Source organism: Saimiri boliviensis, chromosome 17, assembly GCF_048565385.1.
Source record: "Saimiri boliviensis isolate mSaiBol1 chromosome 17, mSaiBol1.pri, whole genome shotgun sequence".
NCBI lineage: Eukaryota > Metazoa > Chordata > Mammalia > Primates > Cebidae > Saimiri > Saimiri boliviensis.
Genome location: NC_133465.1, coordinates 51138596 through 51166289, shown reverse-complemented (window position 1 = coordinate 51166289; position 27694 = coordinate 51138596). Strand labels below are relative to the sequence as shown.

General features: G+C 56.3%; 1 protein-coding gene across 1 annotated transcript in view; it reads right to left on the bottom strand.

Annotated features, from left to right (window-relative positions):
* Positions 1 to 27694, bottom strand: part of WNT3 (Wnt family member 3) — a 54032-nt gene that overhangs the window by 5235 nt on the left and 21103 nt on the right. Inside the window, exons 2-4 of the mRNA XM_003943595.4 lie at positions 6834 to 7075; positions 2956 to 3221; positions 1501 to 1988 (exon numbers count right to left, since the gene is read on the bottom strand). Of these exons, the coding sequence (XP_003943644.1) occupies positions 1509 to 1988; positions 2956 to 3221; positions 6834 to 7075 (988 nt within the window). The 3' untranslated portion in view covers positions 1501 to 1508. The remainder of the gene's footprint in view (positions 1 to 1500; positions 1989 to 2955; positions 3222 to 6833; positions 7076 to 27694) is intronic.

Here is a 27694-nt window from a genome sequence, read left to right as displayed (position 1 = left end):
GGAGCAGACATGTGCCAGCAGCTCGGAGGGGCCCTGCATGGAACTGTATCACCCGGGGGGCCTCCACCCTGTCACAGGCTGCTCTCCCCCAGCACCACCCCAGCTGGCAATGACCCAATTAACCAAGCCCTGTCCCAGTGTCCTTTCCTTTGTCCCTCATAGCACCTCTGGGAAGGACGACGGGTGAGGAACCAGGTCTGTGAAGAATTGCTTGCTTGGGTCACAAGGTTGGCAAGTGGTAGGAGCTGGACCAGGGAACGGCCTAATTCCAACAACCCATGCTTAGGCCTCCACGTACTAGGATCCTTCTCAAGGGAGAGAAAAAGAAGAAAAGGCACCCCAGCCTTAGCAACCTTCTACCCCCGGGGCTCCAGGACAACTCCTCGTCCACGCTGACCTATCCTGGGGTGTTGTGGAACCCAGGGCCAGCGCACAGCGCCTCCCACGCAGACCACCTCTGGGAAGCTTGGGAACAAAATCCACCAGCCTTTGATCCCTCGATTACTCATCCCAGCCACTCTGAACTTGAATCCCTCCCGTTCCCCATCATCAGCCATAAACTCGGTGACAGTGCTCCCCACTCCACCTAAGCTTCAGATCTGTCAGGATATGGGCTTATATGCCGCTTCCCCCACCCACCTCTCTGAGGTTGGTAAGATTTATGCTTGTGCAAGAACTTCTCTAAGTTCAAGGTGGAGGCACACTGACTCTGCGTCAGGGGTACAGGAGACATTTTGGCTCAATGTTTCAGGTAAACTGACCCCTGACCCCCACCACCATCACCACTTTATAGTAAGAAAGCTGAGGCCCAGACAAGTGAAAGGACAGGAAGTTATGGACAAAGTTAGGACCAGACGTCACGTCTCCCAGCTTCCAGCCCCACAGCTCCACAGAATGCTCAAGAATGACAGCTAGTGGGCTTGCAAAAATTTGAGCTGGGTCATAACTTACTATCTTGTGGGAAAATGTTAATTGCCGGCAACTAATGCGCACACACTGGGTTTTCGTTTTTTGGGGTTTTTTTTTTGAGACAGTGGGGTGCAGTGGTGTGATCTCAGTTCACTGCAACCTCTGATGCCCAGATTCAAACGATCCTCCTGCCTCAGCCTCCAGAGTAGCTGGAATTACAGGCACCCACCACAACGCCCAGCTAATTTTTGTATTTTTAGTAGAAACCAGGTTTCACCATGTTGGCTGGGCTGGTCTCCAACTCCTGCCCTCAGGTGATCTGTCTGCCTCAGCCTCCCAAGGTGCTGGGATTACAGGCACGAGACCGAGCCCAGCCAGCACTGGGTTTTTGTCTGTGCTTTGTGCAATCCACCAAGTCTCTGCCCGAGGACCATTCCCAAGGAAGTTTGGGAAATCCTGGCTTCCTATTTTGACTGTGGGAACTTGTGTGTACCGGATGGCTTAGAAACAGACGGGGGTCGTCAAGAAGAGACAGGCAAACAACCCCATTCCCTGCACCCAGGCTCCCCGCCTCCCCCACGCCAGCCCTACCTGGCGCCCTACTTGCAGGTGTGCACGTCGTAGACGCGAACACACTCCTGGCAGCTGACGTAGCAGCACCAGTGGAAGATGCAGTGGCACTTTTCCTTCCGCTTCTCCGTCCTCGTGTTGTGGCCACGGCCACAGCAGAGCAGGTCGCAGCCGTCGATGCCATGGGAAGTGACATTGCAAGTCCGGTCCCTTGTGCCGAAGGAACCCGTCTCTGGGTTGGGCTCACAAAAGTTGGGGGAGTTCTCGTAGTAGACCAGGTCCCTCTCAGTGGGTGGCTTGAAGAGTGAGTACTTGGCCCGGAGGGTCTCCACCCAGCCCCGGGATTCGCGGTGCTTCTCCACCACCATCTCTGAGGCGCTGTCGTACTTGTCCTTGAGGAAGTCGCCAATAGCACGGAAGTCAGGCTGGGCCCACCAGCAGGTCTTCACCTCACAGCTGCCCGACAGCCCGTGGCACTTGCATTTGAGGTGCATATGGTCCAGGATGGTCTGAGGGAGAGGAGTGGCAGCTGGCCCCCAGACCGACCCTTGAGGGGGCACAGCTGGGCCTTCCCTCTCTGCCCCTGCCCACCCCCTTCCCTCCAGCCTTCTCTACTCCTCTGTGCCAGGAAGAGAACTGATGGGGACTGGGGCAAGACCTAAAGAACAGTAACCATGTTTCCCTCCCCTTCACACCCCGAGCACAGGCAGACAGCACGTCCACTTCTCACAAAGTATGAAATAGGAGTTGCTGGCCCGGCGCGGTGGCTCATGCCTGTTATCCCAGCACTTTGGGATAACATGGATCACTTGAGGTCAGGAGTTCAAGACCAGCCTGGCCCACATGGTGAAACACTGTCTCTACTAAAAATACAAAAATTAGCTGTGTGTGGTGGCGGACGCCTGTAATCCCAGCTACTCCGGAGGCTGAAGCAGGAGACTTGCTTGAACCCAGGAGGCAAAGGTTGCAGTGAGCCAAGATGGAGCCACTGCACTCCAGCCTGGGCGACAGAGCAAGACTCCATCTCAAAAAAAAAAAAAAAAAAGTAGTTATCTCCGTTTAACATGGGGAAACTGAGGCTGGGAGCTTAACATGACTCACCCTAGGTCACACAACCATAGTAAGTGAATGGAGGCTAAATTCAATGTCAGGTTCCCAGGCCTTGACAGCCCTACAGTGCCTGCCGAGGTGCACAGGATGGATGGGTGGTACCTGATCCCACGGGGTGGCCACCCTCCCTGGCCAGCTCATCCCGGGTGGGAGTGGAGTCCAGGAAGGAAGGAGGGTGGACAAACGAAGTGGCTGTGGGGTGGAGAGGGGGCCAAGCCTGGCCAAGGGGAAAAGGAGCCCAGGACCCACAGGGCTGTCGGAAGGGGTGGGGTGGGGACCAGGCCAGCTCCGGAGGGGAGGAGGCCAGGGCCCGAGAGTGCTCCCGGCAGGGATCCCAGCAGGATGGGGAAGGACAAGCGGGCTCACCGTGCGGCCCGCCTCATTGTTGTGCTTGTTCATGGCCGAGCGCGCGTCCGGCCTGTTCTCACGCGCATCCGCAAACTCCCTGGACACTAGCACCCCGAAGTCAGCGTCCTCACTGCAGCCGCCCCACTTCCAGCCTTCGCCGGGCGGCCCCTTATGATGCGAGTCACAGCCGCAGATGGTGGAGGTGCCCTCGGCGCAGGAGCGGGTGACGGCGAAGGCCACGCCGGCTGAGGCAATGGCATGGACGAAGGCCGACTCGCGGGTGGCTGCGGGGAGGCCGTGGGGAGGCAGCGCTCAGGGCCTGGCCTGAGAGCGCCCCCCTGCCTCCACCTCCCAGGCCAGGACGTGAGGGGAACGAAGCGGGCAAGAGTTGAAGAGCTCACCAGGCCTGAGGGAAGAGGGAGGCAGCTTCCCCGCCCTCTGACTGTTCTCACCCTGTAGGGTATCTCCGATTCACAGATGAGCAAACTGAGGCCCCGGGCTGCTAACTGATTAGCCCAGGGCCTCAAATGTCACAGGGCAGAGCAGAGCCTGTGAGAAACAGGGCCAGACACCAAAGCTCTGGCAGACTGCTGCAGAGAAAAGGCAGCCACTTCTGTCCTGGTCCCACACCCGCTGCCCTCCACCTTCCCAAAATCCAGAGACGACCCACACAGGCCTGAGCCCTCGCACTCCAGAGAGAGCTCCAGGTCTGGGAGGAAGGAGGCCTGGGAACCCACAGCCTAAACCTGCCCGGGCCCACCCCTTCCACACCTGGGCGCAACGGGGCGGCTCCTCTTCTTTTCTCGGTCTCAGTTGCTCTTTTTGTAAAATGGACACGGCTTCCCTCCACCCCTAGAGTCCCTCACCAGAAGGGCAGTGGCCCTTGCCTCAGTCTCCCCATCCTCATTGTCGGGCCTTCATGCCCAGACACAGCTAAGCCCCTCCCAGAAGGGTAGGAACACAACACAGGGCCGTTCCCAGGGCCCCACGCAGGAACAGGGGAGACCCTAGGGTGTGCGCCAACCTCCTCACCCCGGTCACCACCTTGGCACGTGCTTCACTCACACGGAAAGTTTGACTCATTTTATAGATGAGGACATGGGCGATTAGGGAGGCCAAGGCCTGCAAGACCTGCAGCCCAGCCTTCTCTCCTCGCAGCAGGACCCCGGAGCCGGAGGTGACTCGCTGCCTGGCCCAGGCTGCAAAACGCCAGGCCGGCCTAGAAGCCAGGGCGCCCGCCTCCTCTCCTGGGCTGTGGCCCAAGTGCTGCAAGAAGGAAGCCCGGGACCCCTTGTGGCTACCGCGGCCTCTCTCCGAGGCCCCCACGCCCTCCTGAGCCACCTGCTGAAGGGCCCTTCCCACTTCCACCGACCGGCGGGGCGTGGAGTGCAGAGCCCGTCCCGCCCCACGCCTGCGCTGCCAGAGCCAACCATGGACTGCGGCGGCTCGGGGCCCGAGGTCCCCTCTCAGTGGTGCGCCGGGCCGCGGGACCCCCGCCGCCGCGCTGCTCACCAGCCCCGATCCCGGCCTTCCCAGCCCTCGGGACGCCCCGGGGGAGAGGGGCTGAGGGCGGACTCGCAAGGCGGGCGCCCCTCGTTTCCGGCCGGCTCGCGGCCTCTCCCGGCCCGGGGCCACACTCGGTTCCCAGCCCCGGGAATGTGGGGGCGGTGGGGGCGGGGCAGGGATTAGCCTGGGAGCGGCGCTGACAGCCCTACTGTGCCTTCCCCGTCCGGCGGGGCCCGCTGGGCCGCTCAATCCGCCTTTGTTCGCGCGGTGTCACACCGCATTACCCGCATAATACGGCCGCCGGGCTCGGGCCGCCGGGCCGGCCGCCACCGCGTAGCAACGGGCGGCTCCCGCGGCCGGGCCGCGCCCCCGGCCCCGGCGCCGGGCCGCGAAATCCCCATTGAAGCGGTGCCCCCCGCCCCCGCGCCGCGCCGAATGGCCAGAGGGCGTGTGAATGGCGCGGCGACCGCAGCGGGCGCGGGGCCCGGGCCGCGCGGTAGGGGGGCGGCGCTCGGGCGCTTTTCAGGCCACCCCGGCCCCTCCGGCGCCCGCCCCTGCCCCACCCCGCCCGGGGAAGTGCCTAGGGCCCGCCGCGCTGCCGCCGCACCTCGCCCCTTCCGGCCGCCGACCCCAGAGCCCCCCAGACTCTCGGCACGGGTCCCTGCCCTCGGCCACCCCTCCGGGAGGGCCCAGCCCCGAGGCATCGGTCCCAGCCGGCGCAGAAGACGCACGTTCTGGGCAGCCAGATCCCCTGCACCCCAGGTCTCAAAGCGGGGTGGGGGGGGCGGAGATTAACCCTTTGCCGCCCACACGGCAGGGGTGCGGGGACTCGCTGGGGGCGGGGCGCAAACGTGGGGCCGGAGCGGGGCGCGAACCTGGGTTCAAAGCCTTGGCTCTGAGCACCGACCCGGGCGCGTATGCGCGCGAGGCGTCTTCCGGGATGCTCTCCCCACCACCGGCAAATTCCCAAAGTCTCCGGCATACATCACCCCTCCCTTCGCAACACAAACCTGCCCTCGGGCCATCTAGGGACCGGGACCTGTGCCAGAACCTGCAGCGGCGACTTTAAAAGTTCAACACGGAGTGAATGAGTAGCGCACCCAGGCCCGCTTCCCCCTGGCTCTAGGCCGGAGCCAGAAGAGCGATCAGAGGTGACTCGCTTTTGGAGAGCGCGTCTAGACGCAAAGCTGTTTGATTCAGCGATACCTGGCCCGAGGAGGGGCACCGGAAAGCGCTGAGACCAACACATCGACAAGATCGGGTTTGAAATGCAAACCGCCGCCACTTGGCCCCAATTAAGAGGCCAAAGCTTTTATGTCAACAAGGAATAATTAGTTTTGGTAATAGAAGCGTATACAGAATCGTCATTCACTGATTTGCTAATTACCCTCCTGTCACATGACAATAGCCAACATTTTGGCTGTAGGGGGGACGGACCTGTGCACTTGAGGTATCAGTAAGGGGAACTGCACTCTACAGTGGGAGTGGTCAGCTTCTCCGCACCCCACCCGGTCCCCCACTCCTTCACCTGAGTGTCAGATCCGTTCTCTTCCTGGCTGTACAGCTAGCTGCCATTCATTCCCTAGCTTCTAACAGGAGGGAGGACCGGGCTCAGCGCTCTGGGTGGCAGAGCAGCTCTGGCGGTGACCAGCCCAGCCAGGATCATTAGATTCCTGGACACTGCCGTTCCAGGAAGAGCTGCCCGTCTTCCATCCAGTCCATGAGCCCCCAGGTCCCCTTCTTGGGAGCAGTTGTCCCACTTAGCCTCCCTCCCAGGGCCTCCAGGTTCAGTCAAATCTTGGGGCTCCCTGTCTACTTGAGGCACAGCCAGTTAGAATCCCAGGCTGCAAGACGGAGGGAAAGTTACCCAGAGACCAGTGCACCCTCTAGCCCCACCATGATCCCTGGGCATATCCAGCTGGCAGGGTATGGGAATGAACAGAAACCCCTCAGGGGAGGGTCTTGGCACAACCAAATGCTACCACAGCACCACGCAGCTTCCTCTGCTCCTGAGGACTTCTAGATGGGAGGGACGTAGGGGTGGCAATGCTCTCACCCCCACCCCAAAGTGGTATTTGCATAGCACTTAACAAATGTCACAAATGTCCACAGTGGGAGCCTCAGGCTCCCACTGTGCAAAAGCCAGAAGGAAAGCAGTGGCATTCTTGGTGTCCGCCCTCAAACCTCAGGATCCTAGGGCGTCTCAAGGTGGCCCAGCCCCCAGCAGCACCTGGAAATGTGCAGCAGTCATGTGACCAAATTTATCACCCTCCCAGAGGGACCCTGGCTTCAGAGAAGAGGCACCCTGACTGGGGTGGAAGGGCATACAGTCCTAATCCCTCCCCACACCGAGCCCCGAGCCCCCTTCCCCCTCAGCCCGGAGGCAGTACCTTTGTCAAGGACAGGCCCAAAGATGGCCAGGCTGTCATCTATGGTGGTGCAGTTCCAGCGGCGGCCCCGGAACTGGTGCTGGCACTCCTGGATGCCCAGCTTCACACCCTCGGCCACGCTGGGCATAATCTCGATGTAATTGCGGCAGAAACGCAGTTGCTTGGGGACCAGGCCTGGGATGGAGCCGCAGAGCAGGGGCTGTGAGCCCAGAGATGTGTACTGCTGACCCAGGGCCAGGGACCTGCAGGCAGACAGAGGGTATTGACACTGTGGGCACAAAGCACAGAGCCCATCCTGGGCACCGTGACCTCTTTGTGAACCCCTGGGGTAGGTGGAGAGGCAGAGGGCCTGTAGTTCTGACCCAGGCAAGTCAGCCCTCTGACTGCATCCAGCTTGCAGAGGGATGGGACCAGCAGAAACCGCTCGTGGGGACACTCAGGGTCAATGCAATGCCATGAAAAGAGGCCTGGACTAGAAAAATGGCATTTGGGGCCACATCCAGTCCTTTCCAGGTTCTGAGTCTCACTGCCCTGGTGGGCATTGAAGAGATCAGACTGGACAATGTCCAAGGCAGTCCAGGATGCTGGGCCACATGGCAACCTTCAGTGACTCATGGGACACACGCGCTCACACACGTACACAGACACACACATGCACGCATGCACACACACCACCCTCAGCCTCTTCCCAGGGATGCTGCCAGCCCAGCACAGAGCCTCCTAGTGTCTCCCCAAGGAATTGCTGGCTTGAACCAAGTCCTTTGTCTACCAGGGCTTCCGCGACCATCTTTCTGGTTCCCTAGAAGTTTCTAGAGCTCCACCTCTTTTCTCATGAGAGACTGGAGTTTGGCTTTCTTTCAAAACAAGTTTAGCACAGAGTCAGGAGGGAGAAGATCTCAGATCTCACTACTCACACCAACACCAGGTGACTTTGGTCAATTCACTCCCTTCCTCTGCCCCTCACTTTTCAATCAATATTCCATCAACTCTCTCAGGTTTTATAAAGAGTCAACCACAGAAAGAATGACCTTATGGGGTGGGGCAGAAGAGTTTAAAATACTAGAAAACCAAGGTAGGAATCGCTCCTTTTCTGTTCCCTCCCCTCAGCACAGGAACAGTAGAAATGACACTTTGTAGAAGAACCTGAGAAAATGATCTGTGAATGTCAGTGGGCTTCAAGGCCAATTGCAACCTGCCCTATGACCAGGGGCAGTGTGAGCTGGAAGAAGGGGCCCGTCTCCTCTCCCTCTGTGTCCAGCACTAACCAAGGCTTTGGGCTGGCACTGGCCTAAGTCAGGTTCCCCATGAAAAGTGATGGGCAAAAGCCTTGGAAAAGGGGGCTGGGAGAAGACCCCACGGGGCAGGAAAAAGCACACAAAAGTTTCTGGGCTGGACACAGGGCCAAACCAAACATCTGCCATTTAGCAACTGTCACTGCTTTCCAGGCATTTTATATGCAACCTTTCTGATTAATTGCTGAACGTGAAGAGCTAGCCTAAGACTTTTTGCTCTGCGGTGGATCCGAGCGCCGTGCGCCTTCCCCAGGGTCCCTCCTCCACATTGAGCTTGATGTCGGCATTGGCCAACTCCTGGAGATTCCAAGGGATAGAGCTCCCTGGGCGCAGTGGAAGGGCACGCTACCCGCCCACCGTGGCTGTCTCCCAGCCCAGTTGTCAGGGGGAGAAGCAGGTTCTCCTTTTTCCATGTCTTTATTTTGGGTGGAAGAACTGAGGAGCCAGATGTGGGAGTTTGGATGGTAACATTTATAGGCATTCCAGGTCTTAAGCACCGAGTTTTTCTAAAGGGAAAGAAGAGTCAGCCAGAAGTTCTGATTTATCAGTGGTAATGGCTAATTACTGATTTCCCCTGTACCTGGCCCTGGGCAGAGCCTTTTCCTTGGGTTTGCCTTGTTTAATCCTCAAAACAACCCCAGCACATAGTAGGGTCATTATTCACAGCCCCATTTCGTAGATGGCTTAGCGTTGTGAGTTGATGGAACAGCCCAGACCACAGAACTCCTATGGCATTGCTGGTTGGAACCCAGGCCATCAGACTCCACAGCCCATGGGGCTCATCACTGTGTGATCCTGCCTGCTGGGCAACGTCTGCCTGGGTCCCCATGGGGTGAAGGTGGCTCAGGCCTGGCCCATCTGTACCCTGGGCCTCAATACTGAGCATGTGCCAGAGTGGGTAGAGTTGGCAAGCCCGGAGCCCATCAGGATGGGACATGGCGCACACAGCACTGCCCCACCCTGTTAGAAGCAGGTTAGAGTGATCATAAAATCCCTGTGGTTTATTACAGGCCTGTCATGCTCTGGGCACAGTTCTGGGCGCCTGTGTCTGTTACCTTATGTAATCCTCACAGCAGGTCTGCGACACGAACTTTATTATCATCACTATTGTCCCATTTCCAAGATGAGGAAACTGAGGCCAGGAAGCTAAGTTCCCTGTCCCATCTGCAGGGCTGCAAAAGTCCCTGTTGAACCTCCGTCCAGGCTCAGGCGGCCCCTCCTGTGCTCTTGAGCAGCATGTCCAGTCCAGCCCTGCTGCCCCTGCAGCCCTGCAATCACCAGAAGGGAAACTGAGGGAGGGTTCAGTGCAGACAACTCAGCCTTGCACCATCCTGGGTGAGCAGCTCAGGAGCAAGACCCAGGGAAGAAGACCAGTCTGTCCCCACTTCCTTTTCTGGTGTTTGGGACCCAAAGCCCTCTATGGGATGGCTGGAGCAGGGAGCCAAGGCAGGGACCCTTCCTCTGCCCTCCTCCCCCTCTTGTTGCCTTCCTGCCTCCTTTTTCCTCCCCGTCTCCCAGCCCTTGCTTTAACCTTCTGCAGGCCTAGGCACCCTCAAGCTAAACTGGAGGCTGAGCCCTGGTCCAGGAGCAGAACCCACAGGAGAAGCCCTAAGGGAGACAAAGCCCATTATACAGATGAAAAAGCGGAGGCTGGCCAGGTGAGGTGGCTCATGCCTGTAATCCTAACACTTTGGGAGGCCAAGGCGAGCGGATCACAAGGTCAGGAGTTCGAGACCAGCCTGGCCAATATGGTGAAACACCATCTATGCTAAAAATACAAAAATTAGCTGGGCATGGTGGCGCGTGCCTTTAGTCCCAGTTACTCAGGAGGCTGAGGCAGGAGAATCGCTTGAACCCAGGAGCAGAAGTTGCAGTGAGCTGTGATCACGCCACTGCACTCCAGCCTGGACGACAGAGCAAAACTGTGTCTCAAAAAAGAAAAGAAAACACAGAGCCCATTCCCAAAACAAAGGACAGGGCTGGGGGGAAGAGACAAGGCGAGTGCACAAGAGCATGCACGGAGGCCCGCAAAGAGGAGTGACGAGTGCAGAGCCACACAGCCATATTCACAGAGCCAGGCTGGCTCAGGGAGTTGAGGAGCCAGGAGGCCCACGCTGGCAAGGCGGCTCCTCACCCCAGCTCTCCAAGGGGCTCCCTGCTCCCTGGTTTCACCAGTTACCTCCCTCAGGGTCCCAGGTGGGTCTCCCCAGCCCAGCAGAGCACCTGAGCTCTGGCACACTGCCTGGTATGGCTTGATTGGCATCCTCAAAGGCTGGAGTGCTCCCCAGACAGCTCCAGGAAGGAGATGCTGCTGAGCCCCTCCTGCTGTGTGGATGCAGTCTCTCCTCTGCCCTGTATGGATTTCCTTTTGTCCCCACAGTGACATCGACACTGGCAATACTAATAACAACTATTTATGTAGCACCTGCTGTTTGCCAAACACTTCAAATACACAATCTCACTTAATCCTCATAGTAACTCTGGGAGGTGGGCGTTGTTATCCTCATTTTACAAATGAGGAAACTGAGGCACCGAGAAGTTGGGTGACTTATGCAAGGAAGTGGCCAGAATTCAAGCACTAGGTTGTGTGACTCCCAATGTGAGGGCCTCTGAGAACAATTCCTGAGCCTCAGACTCGATGAGCTGTTTGCCCTGCCTCCACCAAACCCTGCCTCTTTCCTGTTGCCCAGGTCCAACCAACTGTGGACCTGGAAGCCACAGTGCCAGGGTCACATCCAGCTCTACCGCTTCCTAGCTGCTGATCTCAGCAGTTTCCTTAACTTCTCTATTCCTCAGTCTCTTCATCTGTAAAATAGACACAACAGGAGGAGTATGCCACACAATCCAGGGCGTGGCTCCTGCGAAGCCCTCCATACATGGTGGTTGCTATGGTTACAGTATGTTTGGAGCTGTCCCCAGAACTTTGTTCCCCGGCTTGTCACCAACCTCATTCCTCCCATCCTTGCATCCCTAACTTGGGAGGACACATCAGAAATCTCAGAGCCCCCTCCTTTCCAACACCAGGAAGGATGCCTGGATGAGACCTCAGCCCTCACAGGGGTGGCAGAACAAAACAGCTGTGATCTGGCTGAGGGTTCAAGGTCTCTCACAGAGTGAGGGCAAAAGGACATGTTCAGGATGCTCCATTCAAAGCTTCAGTTCAGATGGGGACATCCTGCGAGTAATTAGCAAGGCCTCTGGCGTTGGGGCTTAGCTCCTGGGCTGGCGTCAGGGACTAATGAGGTGTGGCCATGGGTTGATTTCTGCAGGATAGCTGCCCTCCCCCGGACATGCCCAGCCGTCCCCACCCTGAGCTCCTCCCCACACCCTGCTCACATCTGAAATTCCACCATCGAAGACACATTACGTTAACTCACAGCTCCTATTCCCCATTATTGAAGTGCAGGTTCCACTGGGGGAGGCAGCACAGGGAGTCTCATGATCCGTGATTTTTTGTGCCAAAGTGTACGTGGCTTTGACGGATTTGCCTACCCAGCTGAACGGCTCCAGCATGGCTATTTCACCTCCACGCCTTCGCACGCGCTGAGCTCTCACCTCAGAGCACCTCTCCACTGCCAGGCCCCCGGCAAACATGCTACCCATCCTTCCAAACTTGATTCCCAGGTCACCACCATTCTAAAGGCTTGGGTGAGCTCCCAGACAGAAGTCACCTCTCCTCTGCCTGAATTTTTCCTGTACGTTATTCAAACCTTATCACAAAGTGCTGAACTGATTTGCTTCCAATGTCATCTGGCTGTGCTGGTCTCAGTCCCCAAGAAGAGAGGTAGTGTCTTTTCCCATTATTCCCCAGCACCTCCCCATCTATCTCTCTCTCTTTCTCTCTCTCTTTCTCAATCTCTCTCTCTCTCTCTCTCTCTCTCTCTCACATACACACACACACACACACACACACACACACACACACACACACACACCAGCCCACTTGGACTTCCAAAGGGCCGGGCACATGCTAGGTATTCGCTGATTCTGGAGGAAAGGAATGAAGAACTCTTCAAAAGGACCAGCCTGATGCCCCTCACTGGCCAGACCTCCCAGCATCCGGAGGTTCCGCCCACACACAGGGCAAGACGCCTCGGTTCCGCTGAGGAACTTCCTCCATTTAGGATCTGAGATGATGGCCAGGCTGCCAAGGGGGATAGAGCCTTGCCTGGCACTGGCAGCTGGTGAGGGGGAGGGCAGAGGACCCTGCTAGGCCTTCGCAGCTGGGCCAGGGGCTATTTATACCCAGCTCCTGGCCCGGCCCTGCCCTTCCCTAGGGCCCTGCCGCCCTCCCGAAGTGGCTCATCCTCCACCTAGACCACCCACTGCCCAGCTGGGCCGAGGACAGACTGGGGCAGCCAGGAGGATGGGCCTCGGGTGCACTGCGTGTCAGACTGCTCGTGGAACTTCGGCGTTGACCCCTCGGAGTGAAACATGCCTCTCCAAATAGGCCAAACCTCAACCTCATGCATGGCCTCATCCAGCTCCCACCCCAACCCCAGTTCTGTCCCTCTATCCTGTTAACACCTGCTGTGGCCAGAGGGCTGCAGGGGCCTGCATGGTGAACACATAGAAGAGATAATTTTATTTTTTTTGAGACAGAGTCTCACTCTGTCTCCCAGGCTGGAGTACCACAGTGTGATCTTGGCTCACTGCAACCTCCACCTCCCGGGTTCAAGAGATTCTCCTGCCTCAGCCTCCCAAGTAACTGGGGTAATTTTTTGTATTTTTAGTAGAGAAAGGGTTTTGCCATGTTGGACAGGCTGGTATCAAATTCCTGACCTCAAGTGATCCACCCACCTCTGCCTCCCAAAGTGCCGGGATTATAGGCATGAGTCACTGCGCTCGGCCATAGAGAACATTTTTAATCAGTGAATTCAGGTCAGCCTGGATGCTGCGTTGACTTAGGTTCCTTACAGTGAGATACCTAAAGGCGCCCTAAGCGCTGCGCCCTGCCTCATCTGCCACTGGCGTTGCTGACCTCAGATGCTGCCGTCCACCAGTGACGGCCAATCCCCTGATGATGGGGGTCCAACTGTGCTGCTGGGGACACCCACTGCACTGCTGGGGATACCCACTGCGCTGCTGGGGACATGCACTGCGTTTCCGGCACGCACTCCCCTGAGTGATCCACTAGGGTATGCAGTCCTGCACCAACCAGGCGGCCTCCCAGATGGAATCACGCAGTCTCCCTCCTCTTCCCTACACACAGGACAGATGAAAAGAAGGCCCTGTCCCTCAAAAGGTTACACATAGAATTACCCTATAACCCAGCAGTGCCCCTCCTGGTATACACCCAAAAGAACTGAAAATGGGGGCTCCGACAGACACCCGTACAACAGTGTTCATGGCAGTGCGACTCACAGCAGCCAAAAGGTAGAAACAAGCCAAGAGTCCTCAGCAGATGAGTGGATAAACAACAGGTGGCCCATCCTTATTCAACGGGTCCTTATTAAGCCAGAAAAAGGAATGAGGATGAGTGTGGTAGTGGTAATTCCAGAATTTTGGGAGGCCAAGGCAGGTGGATCACCTGAGGTCAGGAGTTTGAGACGAGCTGAGCCAACATGGTGAAACCCCATCTCTACTAAAAACACAAAAATTAGACAGGAATCATGGCACGTGCCTGTAGTCCCAGCTACTCGGGAGGCTAACAGGAGAATCGCTTGAACCCGGGAGGCAGAGGTTGCACTGAGCCGAGATTGCCCCATTGCACACCAGCCTGGGTGACAGAGTGAGATTCTGTCTCAAAAAAGGAATGAATGGCCGGGCGCGGTGGCTCAAGCTTGTAATCCTAGCACTTTGGGAGGCCGAGGCGGGTAGATCACGAGGTCAAGAGATCGAGACCATCCTGGTCAACATGGTGAAACCCCGTCTCTACTAAAAATGCAAAAAGTTAGCTGGGCATGGTGGTGCGTGCCTGTAATCCCAGCTACTCAGGAGGCTGAGGCAGGAGAATTGCCTGAACCCAGGAGGCGGAGGTTGCGGTGAGCCAAGATCGCGCCATTGCACTCCAGCCTGGGTAACAAGAGCGAAACTCCGTCCCAAAAAAAAAAAAAAAAAAAAAAAAGGGAATGAAATTCTGATGCAAGCTACACTGTAAAGGAACCTTGAAAACAAGCTAAGCGACAGAGTCGGACACAGAAGGACGAACACTTATGATTCCACTTCCATGAGGTGTCTAGGTAAATTCATAGGGACAGAAAGTGGGACAGAGGGAGAGAAGGGAGAGGAGGAAGTGGGAAGTGACTGCATAATAAGCAGGGCATTTGGGATAACGGAAATAGGTGGTGGCGATGGCCGCACAGCCCTGGAATGTACTTAATGCCACTGAATAGTACACGTTAAAATGGTTAAGTAGCAAAATTTAAAAGGAGAGGTGGTGCTTGCATCCCTAATGTTCGACTTCCCACTAGAGCCCCTCTGCAGGACGAAATTCCAGGGCCTGGGTCTAGTCTAATTCCCCCTTTCTCTACATGGGGAGACTGAGGCCCTGAGAGGGTTTACCATTGGCCCGGGTCACTCACCCGGCTGTCTGGGAGGTGGGAGGAGAGCCCAGGGCTTATGATCTTTTACTCACCAGGCTCCTAACCTCTGGGGTGATGAATGTACATTCTCAGAAGCTCCTCTGGGGCTGGGCACAAAAGGGGCCCACCTGGCCCCACGTGGGCGGGGCTGTAGAAGGTGGGCCCAGGGAGAGGCTCCCCTGCCTGCTCCCGTCTCAGGGTGTGCTCCGTGGCGAAGCCTCCCTGAGTCATGCCTCGTTCGCAGTCACGGGCCCTTTGCCCTTACCTTTCTCCATGGTGAAGCCTAACCATCCCCGCCAGCCCCAAAGGGAAGGCATCTTAAGACTCTGATCTGAAGACCCAGTGTCTCTTAAAACGGCTGACATGGCTGTTGAGGGGGAGGGAGGAGGAAGCAAAGGAGGGAGGAGAGGAGAGAAGGGAGAGGAGGAGGTAGGGGAGGAGCGGGGTCAGAAACCACCTCTCCTGGGGTCATTTCTCTCCTTCTGCAGTGGTGGCCCTGGTGCTTCTGTAAACCCCACCGCAGCCCAGGGCCAGGTGCTCCACCTACTGGCTCCTGGGCAGTATTGGACAGAATCCCAATCTGTTTCTGGGCCCAGAAGGGCCCCACCCTCCGTGGAAACTTCTAGAAGGGAAAGGAAAGTTTTGAGGAAAGAGCAGGAAGCAAAGAACCAAGCCTTGGCTTTGGAACTCAGGCCACACTACCTTTCCACTTAGGTCAAGACGCCATTTAGGACGGGCAGATGTCAAGACAGGAAGCTCAACAAGCTTAGGGGCGCGTGTGCACACCATGGGGCTAGGCCCAGTGAACTCTGACGTACCCAGCTCCTGGAGCTTCCAAGAAGCTTCCACCCAGAGTGGCGAGGCAGTCACTGCTGTGAACAAGGGAGGCCACAGGCCTGGACTGGAGCCACTCACCTGGCTGTTTGGCAGGGGGCTTGTGACAAAGCCAGAGAAACCAAGCTCAAGATTCCAGCTGCCACTGTTCCTGGCCCTCTGGGAACGCATGTGCACTCTTCGACTGCTGAGCACAGGTCTAGACCTCAACATTTCAGTGCAGGGCCAAGGGTAGGGGGTTTCTTCTGAGTCCAAAGGGGCTCAGGTAGGGCTGTGCCCTGTGGCTCTGGGAGAGCACCCAGGTGCCTCAGGGGATGCCTTTTATCGGAGCCATGGGAGGCATCTCTGGGCCTTGCCATTAGGGGCTGGTTCATTCTCTCAACAGGGTGCAGGGGCTCTCTGGCTCTCCTGCATCTCCAGCAGGGGTGGGAGCACCCTTGCATATGTCTGGGAAGGAAGGGAAGGGCGAGGGTGGAGTGGGTGCAGGCTCTGAGACCATGGAGGGGCAGCTGTCTTGATTTAGCCCCAGCCGTCCAGACTGGGGCCTGGTGACCTGTGGAGTCAATGGAGGTGACTGTCCAGAGAGCAGTTACAGTCTGGCCTTGGTAAACAAAGTCATTCACCACCTATTCACTCAACACGCACGAATTGAGTGATGACTCTCAGCCTGGCAGGGCTCCAGGTTCTGGGAATGTGGAGATGAATGAAGCCACACCCAAGGAGCAGCCAGTCCCCAAGGCTCCTGTCAGTAACAGACCAACAAGCTTTCTTGAGCACCTACTAGTTATGGGCACCATGGGTGCCTTAAATGAGTGAGACATGGTCTCAAGGCACTTGTAACTTAGAGCCCCAGTAACCTCCAAGCCAGAGGGTGCATGGTCAGGGCGAGCAATCTCCAGGAACAGGGCAAGTGAGTGCGCCCTGCCTATGGAGGGCTCCATGTGGAGCAGCTGCTGGGCTGCAGAAGGATGGCTAGGGGCCTCAGGTGAAGCCAGGTGGCAGGGGGACAGCCCCAGGCAAGGGGGCATGTCCCCCCAAACCAGGATCTAGGAGTCACACAGAGGAGCAGAGGACGGAAAGCAGCTAGAAAGGGGCCCTGAATGCCAGGCATTATTTGGACAAGCTAGCAGCTACCTTAGCTGGGCTTTGGAATAGTGTCCTGTTAGTCACGTGCAAAATGGGACAAGGGGTGGGCCCTGGGAAAGCAGCTGGGAGGCAGGGGTGACGTGGATGCTAAGGAGACCCTGGGGCCTGGGGATCCATTGCAACCTCCTAGGGCCCAGCTCTCACTGTGCAGCTGGGCCGAGACCCACCCACCTGGGTCACTGGGGTCTGCGGCCCAGGATGAGCCCCCTGGCCATCTCAAGACAGTGGCTTCAGGAACAGACAGGAAGCTGTGAATAAGGACTGGTAACCATCTAGTCCCATGAGAAACCGGAGAAAGGAGGAAAGTGTGGCCAAGGTTTTGAGCCAGGATGACCAGGAAGATGGAGACGGTGTCCACTAAGAGGGAAGGTAGGAGGGAAAGCCGCTTTGGAAACAAGACGAGGAAGCGTTTGGGGCCAGAGAGACCTCCGGGCACCACGTGCAGACAGAGCTGGGTCCAAGAGGGGGGCGGAGGCTAGAAAGCCATCTAGGGATGTTTGTCTGAGAGCTAAAAGTCGAATTATACTTTCGGCCCAATCTCGGCTGTGGGTACACGAGGTTGGGGCAGGGGCCATATGCCAGCAGTAGGGGTTGGAGGTGGGGAAAACCAGGAAGGGAGGCAGAGAGCTGGGTCCGAAAGCCAGCCGCCCAGCTTCAGGACCTAAACCGCACACTAGGGGACTGGAAAGGCGGGTTCTCCCCAAACCTCAGCCCCTGCCCGGCCAACACTGGCAGCAGGCGCCCAGCTGGCTTGTGTCTTCCGTGTTCCAGACACGGTCCCCAGGAGACGCACAGTCAACATACCTGGACAGACGGAGCCTCCATACTCTCCCTCCTCTGCGCTTCCCGCTTTCGCTTTTCTTAGGATGCATCTCAAGCCTTCAGTGCACAGCTGCCTTTCCTTGAGGACCCCTCACTGACCACACAGTGGGACCTCCCAGCCCTGACCCTGCTCCTGTCACAAGCTACAAAGCCAGCTCTTCCCTGTTGCCCCGGGACCCATGCTCTGGGTCCGTCCCTCACGTTGGCTCAGCTGAACTCTGAGCCTTTGGGCTTTGGCCAGCCCTTCCGGGACCTGTCACCCTGCATTGGGTCACTAATGTCACCTTGAGTACAGCAGTAACAGGAAGCTGGGGGTGACTCTGGGTAGAAGGGGATATCCCACGCAGTGATCCACGTCATGGGAGAAAAACAGACCCACACGGAGAACAGAAAGCCAAGTAAAAAGCCATTCCTGGCCGGGCGCAGTGGCTCACGCCTGTAATCCCAGCACTTTGGGAGGCCGAGGCGGGTGGATCACGAGGTCGAGAGACCAAGACCATCCTGGTCAACATGGTGAAACCCCGTCTCTACTAAAAATACAAAAAAATTAGCTGGGCGTGGTGGCGCGTGCCTGTAATCCCAGCTACTCAGGAGGCTGAGGCAGGAGAATTGCCTGAACCCAGGAGGCGGAGGTTGCGGTGAGCCGAGATCGCGCCATTGCACTCCAGCCTGGGTAACAAGAGCGAAACTCCGTCTCAGAAAAAAAAAAAAAAAAAGCCATTCCTTCCATCGGGCAGGAGCGCCTGAGCACAGGCCCCGGAGCCGGGGAAACTCACTAGCCCTGCTGGCCAAAGGACCACTTCTGCATGCTGGGAGCGACTCTAGCAGCTCCCTTCTGCTCCTAGCTTCTAACGATTTCCTTTTCAGGGCCACGAGGGCCCTTCCAAGGAGGTAGCACAGCTCAGCTGCCGGGGACCACCTGAGAGCCCAGGAGGGCCACAGTTCTGGGCAGCCGGGGGGAAGAAGGGAAGGGTGGGGGCAGGGCCTCAAAGCCAAGAGTTTGGCTGCAGACGGGACCCCAGTCAGACGGAAGAGGCTGTGGGCCTTGTGCTCCAACCCGGGGAGCCCTGTGGGATGTTTCTTTGGGGAGAAGAGGGAAGGGAGGGCAGGGGTGCGGAGGGCGGGGCAGGGCCTGGGCTGGAATGCTACAGCTTCTGTTCTCCAAAGCGGCTCCTGGAGCGCCTGCCTGAGGCTCTGGCTGATCTGATAAGATGTGACAAGACGGCCTGAAAAATGTTGAAACCTGTAAAATGTTTAAACCTGTTTTTTGTTGTGTTGTGAGCATGAAGTGTTTTTTCTTTCTTCCCCCCACCCCACCCGTTTCACAGGAAAGTGAAGTTGATTAGACTGGAAAAAGGGAGGAGGGTGGAGAGAGGGGTCGTCGCCTGCAGCCACATTGTGGTGCGGGGCATGGAGCAGTCTGGTGGGACCTGGGGAGGAGGAGAGAGGGTGGGAACAGGAGGGAAGAGGGGGCAAGAGGTGAGAGGAGTCAAGGGAGGAAGGAGGAGGAGGACAGGAGAAGCAGGGGAGGGCGGCGCCCTGCACCCCTGGCCTGCTCAGCAGCCGCAGCCCATCCTCCCCAGAACCAAACACAGTGCCCCTCTTGGCACCTCAGAGGAATCCGGGGCTGTGGGTCTCTTCCTTCAGGCAGAGGATTCACAGAGAAGGGCCTAGGCCCAGAGGGGTATCCAGAGACAGGTAAAAGGGGGGACCTCACCCTTCAGACCCCAGAGGGTCTGAGAGGCACCAAGCCCACAGGTCGGCACATGCTGCCTGGTGACCACGGAGGGAAACAGCTCCCAAGGACGCCCGCCAAGAGCTGGGTCAGTTTCTCCACTTTGCGGCGCAGTTCAGGACTCACAGGTGAGCCCAGATGCCCTGCGCTGCTCAGGTAGAGCCCCAGCCCTCTGCCTTCAGACACGCAAAGCCGTGCCGTGTTCTCAACGTTACAGAAGACGCCATCAAGGCCCAGAGGCCTACTTGAGGTCACAGCATTTCTGCCCATCAGTTTTGGATGATTGCCATACAGCTCCCTCTAAATGTCTAGCCTTGCCAACTCAGGCTGAACATTCTAGAACATTCTAGAAACCCTGGTGGGCCCAAGTGTGTCTGGCATGCTCATCAGTACAAAGATAGATGTTCAGTAAAGGCCATTTTTCTTTTCCTTTTTTTTTTTTTTTTTTTTTTTTAAGACAGGGTCTCACTCTGTCACGCAGGCTGCAGTACAGTGGCACAGTCACAGCTCACTACAGCCTTCAGCTCCTTGGCTCAAGCAGTCCTCCCACCTCAGCCTCCTGAGTAACTGAGACTATAGGCACATGCCACATTGCTTAGCTAATTAAAAAAAAAATTTTTGTAGATGGGGTCTTGCTATGTTGCCCAGGCTGGGTTTCAAACTCCTGAGCCCAAGTAATCCTCCCACCTCAGCCTCCCCAAGTGCTGGGATGGCAGGCGTGAGTCACTGTGCCCAGTCAATAAAGACCTATTGAATAAAAGTCTCCGCCTTCGAATGTCTTCTTGCTATTGGAGTAGGGCAGGGGTGGGGACAATGGGAGAGCCCTGAAAAGGCTTTAGGAGCATTCTGTAAATGGCCACGCATGTCAGTGACTCCATTACAATATTAGGTCATAGAATGTCAACACTAGATGGGACCTCTGACATCATCTAGTTCAGCTCCTTGGGGGAACCAAGGCTCAGGGGAGCAAAGTGCCTTCCCCATTGTTCCTCCGCTGGCTGGAGGCAGTGCCGAGAGCACAGCCCAGGCCTGCTGACTCGCAGCCAGAGCTCTATCTGCCTTAGAGCGCGCAGATCCTTCCTGAAGCCTCCCAGACCTGACCATCCAAGGGCTGGGCCTCATTCAGTACCTGCGTGCTGTGTGCCCGAGATGTATAAGATGTAGCCTCCACCCTCCTCATGACCCCACCTCAGTGCAGGTGACCAGTCAGTGGCAGCATATGAGGAGTCCCACCTGGGACTTCAAGGAACAAGGGTGCTGAGGAGAGAGGAACTGGGAGAAGGCAAAGGACATCTTCAAAGAGGTGACATTTGAGCTGGGTCTTGGAGTTGAAATCGGCTTGGCCAACTTTTCCGTTTCTTTGCCTCCCACTCCACTAAGCGGGATTCTCATTCAAACTGTTCCAAAGCCACGTTTGCATCTTTAGCTCATTTTAACCTTGTAACATTTCTCCCCTTCCTGACCCCTCCAAACCCTACGCGAGTCTCCCGTTTTACACATCAGGAAATGGGAACCTTACAGAGTCAGGTTGCTGTTCTGAGAAACCAAGTCTGCTGGTTCCCATACCAGGCGTTTGCCGGGTCCACACATTGCTATACCCTTGAAGCCAGTTCCGATAAAAGACAAAACATAGCCTGCCCAGCCCTCTTGTTCACTTCCCACTCCAGACTCGTATTCATCCCTCAAGGTGCCATGTTTAAATCCCCTCTGAATGTCTCCAGTTCAAATTGTTCCCTCTGGCCATTTTCCCAGCTCTTATGTATCCCTCAGGTGTAAACTTCAACACACTCAAGTGAATTGTCCACCCACTCCTGGTGAGTTTTTTGAGAGGAGAGATTCTTTCACTCGTTTACATATGGAATCCAGCCCCTGGTTCACCAGCAGGTACAGTGGCCCTTCGAGGACCTCCTTTTGCTGGACTCAGCAGCCCCACTGAGCGCCCAGTCCTTCCCCTCATCTATCCCAGATCCCACAGGCTGTCTCCATGACAAGCTGAGGGCAGGCGATGACCATGGCCCTGCTGGCTCTCTGGGACTTTTAACACAGCTGCTGGCTCCACAATTTGGGAGTCCTTTGTTTGACTCTTAGAAGCTGCCCAGTGGGGAACACTCAAAGCTGTGCTGCTTGGCTGGGAGCTCACTCTTAGAGTAGCTCCCCTGGGCTCCTCAGAGAGCCACCAGCCTGGTGTGTGTCTTTATTCAATAAATATTCACGCTGGGTCAGGCCTATGCTGGACACCAGGAGCATGGGTGCCTGGGGCACTGCTGGTCTTGCAAGGACTCCCAGCTGAGCCTGGAGTTGCCCGAAGGTAGCCCATCCTCCTCTTTATGGGGGCCCAGAGGCCACCCAGCCCGCCTCACACCTGGACAGCACTGGCCACCAGAGCTGGCACCTACTTGGACTGTCCCACCCACTCCCTTATTCTATGCCCTTCAGAAAACCAAGGACGGTCCCTGACCAGCTGGCTACTGGGGTCAGGGATGTAGGCTGTGTGCTTGGGCAGTCAGATCACTTGAGGTGGTTTTGAAAAATACAGACACCTGTGCTCCAAGGCCAGCACTGCAGGAAGCGGGATCATTAAACCCCCGCTGGAAGTGTGATAGTGGAATGGTATAAGAGGATGCAGCAGGAAGGCCCCAACCTCCCCTGTGACGTTCTTTGGCCAAAGAGGTTGAATCTGATCTAACCAAGCATTGAAAGATAACTTCTGGTTATCAGGGAACATGAGGGACAGAGGAACAAACCAAAAGACACTGTGGGGAAGCCACCGGACTGATTCAGAGCAGGTCTTGAACCCAGGGCCCTGCCAGCTGGAGTACTACACCATGGCATACATGGCAGGGAACCTCGAGGCCACAGTGCACTGGACACTGCCCAGGGCTCTAACTTAGACCTCCAGCTGGGCCTGGCCCTGGAGCCAACAGTGGCAGGTGCGCACGCAGGAGCCGGCTGCAGGCCGGGAGGCCTCACAGGAGGTGCTGCTACCACACCCGGTGCTCAGGGCAACGATCCCACTCTCTGCCTTTCAAGGTGGGTATTTCCACCACATTCCCAGAAGGGCTTCTTTGCGCCTGGTCCCCCCACGGCGCTGAGGACGGGCAGGTGAAGACAGCCCTGCCCGGCACCTGGACTTCCCCGCTCTATTTAGGGAGGCCCCACCCAAGTTCAAAGCGCTGGCTGCCCCTCCCTCGCAGCCCCATTCCCCATCCTCAGGCGAGGCAGTCCAGAGCGAGCCTTGACATTTTCCTCTGCACCTCCTTCCCCCAGCCTCATCAGTCCCTGCCGCCCGCCCGTTCCTCCTCCGCAGGGTCCTGGCTTTTTAGCTCTGTCCTCTCCTTGCAACAGGCGCCTGGGTTTGCAAGCATGCACTCTGCACATTAGGAGCCGAATCCGGGTTCATTACAGACCCGTGCACGACTTCATTACATATTCCAGCACTCAGCAGGGGGGGCCGTTGGTTCTCATCCCTGGCTGCATAGTAAGGGGCCCTGCTGAGCTTAGAAACAAGGCTGCCTGCCCACCCCTGCAGAGAAAGGGATTTTAGTGGTCAAGTTGCCCCCTCCCCTCTGTGGTGTCCTCCCTCTGTCCCTCAACATTGAGAAGCGCTGTCTTAGGTGACAGACAGGGCTGGGGACCTGCCCACGGCCACACCCTGGGTCCACAGCGGGGCCTCCTGGGTCCTCTGCCCTTCCCCACCCTCCAGGCCCCACCTTCTCTACTCCCAGTACCAGTCCATTCTTTCCAAGTCATTGGGATCAACCTGTCCCCTCTTTTCCAGACTCCGGTCTTGTCCACTTCCTCTCCTGAAGTAGCCCTCCCTCACCCTCTCTCTCCTGGCCTCTCAGCAAATTTCCATCTTCACGCCACAGAAGCAAAACTTTCCTGATCCAGCAGCCGTGAGGAAGAAGTGTTTGGACATGCCCCTCCATTTCCATGCACCTTGGCAGAATGCAGACACCAGCCGCCCCACTCGCGTGTTATGTGCGTTCCAAACCACACGCTGACTTACGGCGGAAAAGGACAAGATAAAGATGCATTTCAAAAGCAGCCTTTCCTCCTGCAGCCTAAAGCATCGTCTGGCCACCCCTGCCCGGGCCCAGCACCTCGTTTCCTCTGAGGTTTGTCTCTCTTCTTTCCTCTTCTTCCCGATCTCCCCGTTTAGCCGCACTGGGGGTGTATCTGCTTGTGAGTACGTGGAAGTTCTCTCTTCAGAGGTACAGGCTGCTGACACTCTTGGAGTTCAAGGTAGCCAGCCTTTCCCTTACTGGGTTAGGGGCTCCACTCTTTCCTTGCTTTTTGCCTGCAGCTACTTGTTCCCCAATCCCAGGACTTTGCTTTTCTCACTCTTTTTGGGTTTTTTTGAGACAGAGTTTCTGTCTGTCGCCCAGGCTGAAATGAGGTGGCATGATCTCAGCTCACTGCAACCTCCGTCTTCCAGATTCAAGCTATTCTCCTGTCTTAGCCTCCCGAGTAGCTGGGATTACAGGCATGCAGCACCACACCTGGCTAATTTTCTTTGTATTTTTAATAGAGACGGGGTTTCACCATGTTGGCCAGGCTGGTCTCAAACTCCTGACCTTAAGCCATCCGCTTCAGCCTCCCAAAGTGCTGGGATTACAGATGTGAGCCACCGCGCCCAGCCTCCTCACTCTTTTCTGCAGAACCTCTCCTCCCCTCCCACTTCTTTCCCTCCCTTCACTGGGTACCACACCCTGTCACCCCACCAGGCCAGGCATATCCCGCTGGTAAGGGTGCTGGGGAACAGGGAGTTTCTGGGATTTCTGTCTGCGTTCTACTCACATTCATCACAAAAGTCGGAAGGTGTTTCTTCTGGGGAAAGCACACTCTGCGTAGAAAAGATAAAATCTCTCTCTCTGGCTGACGCAGTGGCTCATGCCTATAATCTCAGCACTTCAGAAGGTTGAGGCAGGAGGATAGCCTGAGGCCAGGACTTTGAGACCAGCCTGGGCAACACAGCGAGACCCTGTCTCTACAAAATACAGAAAAATTAGCTGGGCGTGGTGGTGCATGCTTGTAGTCCCAGCTACTGGGGAGGCTGAGGCAGGAGGATCACTTGAGCCTGGGAGTTAGAGGCTATAGTAAGCCGTGATTGCACCACTGCACTTCAGCCTGGGCAACAGAGTGAGAGCCTGTTTCTTAACAAAACAAAAGAAAACAACTCTCTCTTATACATACACACACAGAAATAGCAAACATTTCAAGTCAAAAAATTCTAATTCTCTACAAATGGGATGTGTGTTCAACACAAAAGGCAAAACGTCAGTGGACATTAGGTCCAGTTAAGGCTCCTGCAGGACTCACCCTGGCCTCAGAAAAGGCCGAATTACCACAGGTGGGAGGAGGTGTCCTCCAAACAGAGGGGGTAATGACATCATGGAGCACCTTTATGGGGACACTCAGGCCGTGAATGAAATAAAGAACGCTTTTATAGGTGCGTACCCAGTGATGAATAAGATGAGGCGGGGTCCATTTATTTGGGTAGAGAGTGGTTAACAAGGCAGTGAAGAACTCCACTCATTTCCTAACTCTGCTCTGCATAGAGCAGTAAGGGGCCCTATTTACTGGCGCACCCAGCATGGCCACTGTTAATAATAACAGCTAACATTTATCGAGGCCTGACTGTGTGCCAGTTGCTATGTAAAGCACTTGACATAGAACATATCCTTTAATTTGCCAAAGAACCCAATTTGATGAATGATGATATGGGCTCAGAGAGGCTAAGTAACTTGTCTAAAGTCACACGGTTAGGAAATGATAGCACTGAGGTGGCGAAAAAAGCAGTGAGGGCTGGGGGAGGTGCTGTAACCCCAGCACTTTGAGAGGCCGAGGCAGGAGGATCACTTGGGCTTAGATATTTAAGACCAGCCTGGCCAAGAGAGCAATACCTGGTCTCTACTAAAATTAAAAAAATAATAATAAATTAGGTGGACATGGTGGTGCTCACCTGTAGTCCCAGCCACTTGAGAGGCTGAGTTGGGAGGATCACTTGAGCCCAGGAGGTCGTGGCTGCAGTGAGCGAGCCAAGATCGAGCCATTTCACTCTAACCTGGGTGACAGAGCGTGAGACATTTACCAGAATGGGGCTTGCAGGGAGCATGTTCACGAGGAGGAGGGGAAGGAAGTGCTCAGGCCCTGCCCTGCCGCTCTGGCTGCTGTTGGGATGAACAGCCCTGTATATTCAAATGCTGGGCTCCCGCCATCAATCTTTTTTCTTTTGAATGTTGGCGTGGATCCTCCCACTGGAGGTCCATTGCTCTGTATCTCAGACAAGGCTGGACCCACACCCAAGGCATCACAGGAGGAGAGGAGACCCAGATCTGAGGGCTGGAGGCATTTGTGTGTGAGACCGTACATAGAATTTCAGGGGCTCAGAGAATTCCAGGTGGCAGAGGGTCAACAGCACCTCTCCCAGGACACTACGCCCAGCAGATGGTGACAAATGTGGGCAAGAGTCCCTGAGAGAGAGGCCAGGGTAGATGACACACGTTCCCAGCACCTTCCAGTCTGCAAAGCATTTCCCCACACAGCTTCTCCATGAATCCTCTCAACAGCCCTGAGAGTAGAGATGCCGGCTCCACTTTACAAATGAGGAAACTGAGGCTCAGACACATTGCCGGAAGCCAGGAAGTGGAAGTGGAGTTGGACCCCAAATCCCACGCCGTCGCTATTTTGCCACTCTATCCAGACCCCACCCTCTGGAGATATCCAGTTTATTCCAGCAGAGTACATCTATTTGGCACCTGCTGTGTGCTCTGCACTGAAGGCGGCATGACGGAGAGATAACCAAGACACTGTCACGCGGTGAAATCTAACAGGCAGGCCATGTTCATAGGAGCAGCAGGAGGTTAGCAAGGAGACAGCCAGCTTATAAACTCTCTGGTGGGGGGAGGGCGAGGGGGAACAAGTGAAGGAGGACGTGGAAAGGGAGTCGGGGTGGATAAGCCACAAGACCTCAGAGGACTGTGCCCTAACAGAAAAGGAAGAGGATGGGCATTTCTGGGACACTGATGTCACATAAAACTCTAAAACCCAAGGGACCAAGAAGGAAGGAGGCCAGGGCCTGAGGTCCTGCTGATCAGCTTCAATCCCACCAGCAGTGAAGAAGTGTCGCCATCTGTGGGCCTGAGAGAAACCCAGGCCCTATATGCAGGCTGGACCGCCCGACAGGACCTGTCAGAGCTGGAAGGAGCCTTGGGGGTCATCTGGCCCAGCCTGCATATTGCACAGGGATCGGAACCAAAGGCCACTTCATTGAGCTGAGGACCCAAAGAACGTAGCCAGCTCTGAGAAGGGTTCTTCAAGGCTCTGGCTCACCTTTGTTTGCATAAAGCGCTGTACCACCATGGAGAGGATAAAAATCCAGAATTCAAGATCTCAGCCCATTCTCACACTAGTCAAACTTCAACAGTCTATTGATCTGTACATGCCTGAGAATTCCCTCCTTTCTCCAGACCAGGAAGATCTCAACTTCCCTCCACCAGCTTCTCAGGACAATTCATTTTGGTTTTTTTTTTTGAAATAGAATCTTGCTCTGTCACTCAGGCTGGAGTACAGTGGCTCGATTTCAGCGCACTGCAACCACCACCTCCCGAGTTCAAGTGATTCTCATGCCTCAGCCTCTGGAGTAGCTGGGATTACAGGCACCACCACCATGCCCGGCTAATTTTTGTATTTTTAGTAGAGATGGGTTTCTCCATGTTGGCCAGGCTGGTCTTAAACTCATGATCTCAGGTGATCTGCCCACCTCAGCCTCCCAAAGTGCTAAGATTACAGACATCAGCCACTGCGCCCAACTGTCCCCAGGGCATTTCTGAGGCACCTGGTAAAATTCTCACCTGCTCACCTCACCTGTGTCCCTCTGAGCCTCCATTTTGGCCCTCATTTCCTGCCCTCAGGTGCTGAGGGAGTAGCTGTTCCCTGCCAGGAATGAAGCCCCCAACCTTGTCTGCTCCCCCACAAACACCCTCTGGAATGTGCATCTCAAACTCTACCCCACACCAGTGCGTTCAGCCCCTCTGCTGACGCCCCATGTCTCACTTGCCTGGTATGGCCAGAGCTGGGGATGGTGCAAGAATAAAGCCTCAGGTCATGTGGAAAGCAGACCGCCGACCCTGTGACTTCTGGGGCTCCCCTCCTAGGCAGGGAAGACTGGAAGAGTGGCCTCTGGGGTCTGAGAAGCCTGCCGGCAAAGGAACAACAGCAAATTCTCCTCCAACGACCCTCAGCCCCTAATGATGCCCTGTCCAACCCTCCTAGATCCAAAGCTGCGAGCCCTCAGGAACGTGGCCACTTGGAACCCAGCTCCCTTGCCTGGCTAAAAGCCACCGTGGGTGTCCAGCCTGCAAACTTTTCCCTGCACACAGGGCCCTGTGCAAGGGACAGCGGGTGACAACACCCAGCCCAGGTCCAGGAGCGCCTGCTGTTCTGCTGCTCTGCTGACTCACAGGCGACTCTGCCGCTGCACAGGCTCAAAGCCAGCCCCAGCCC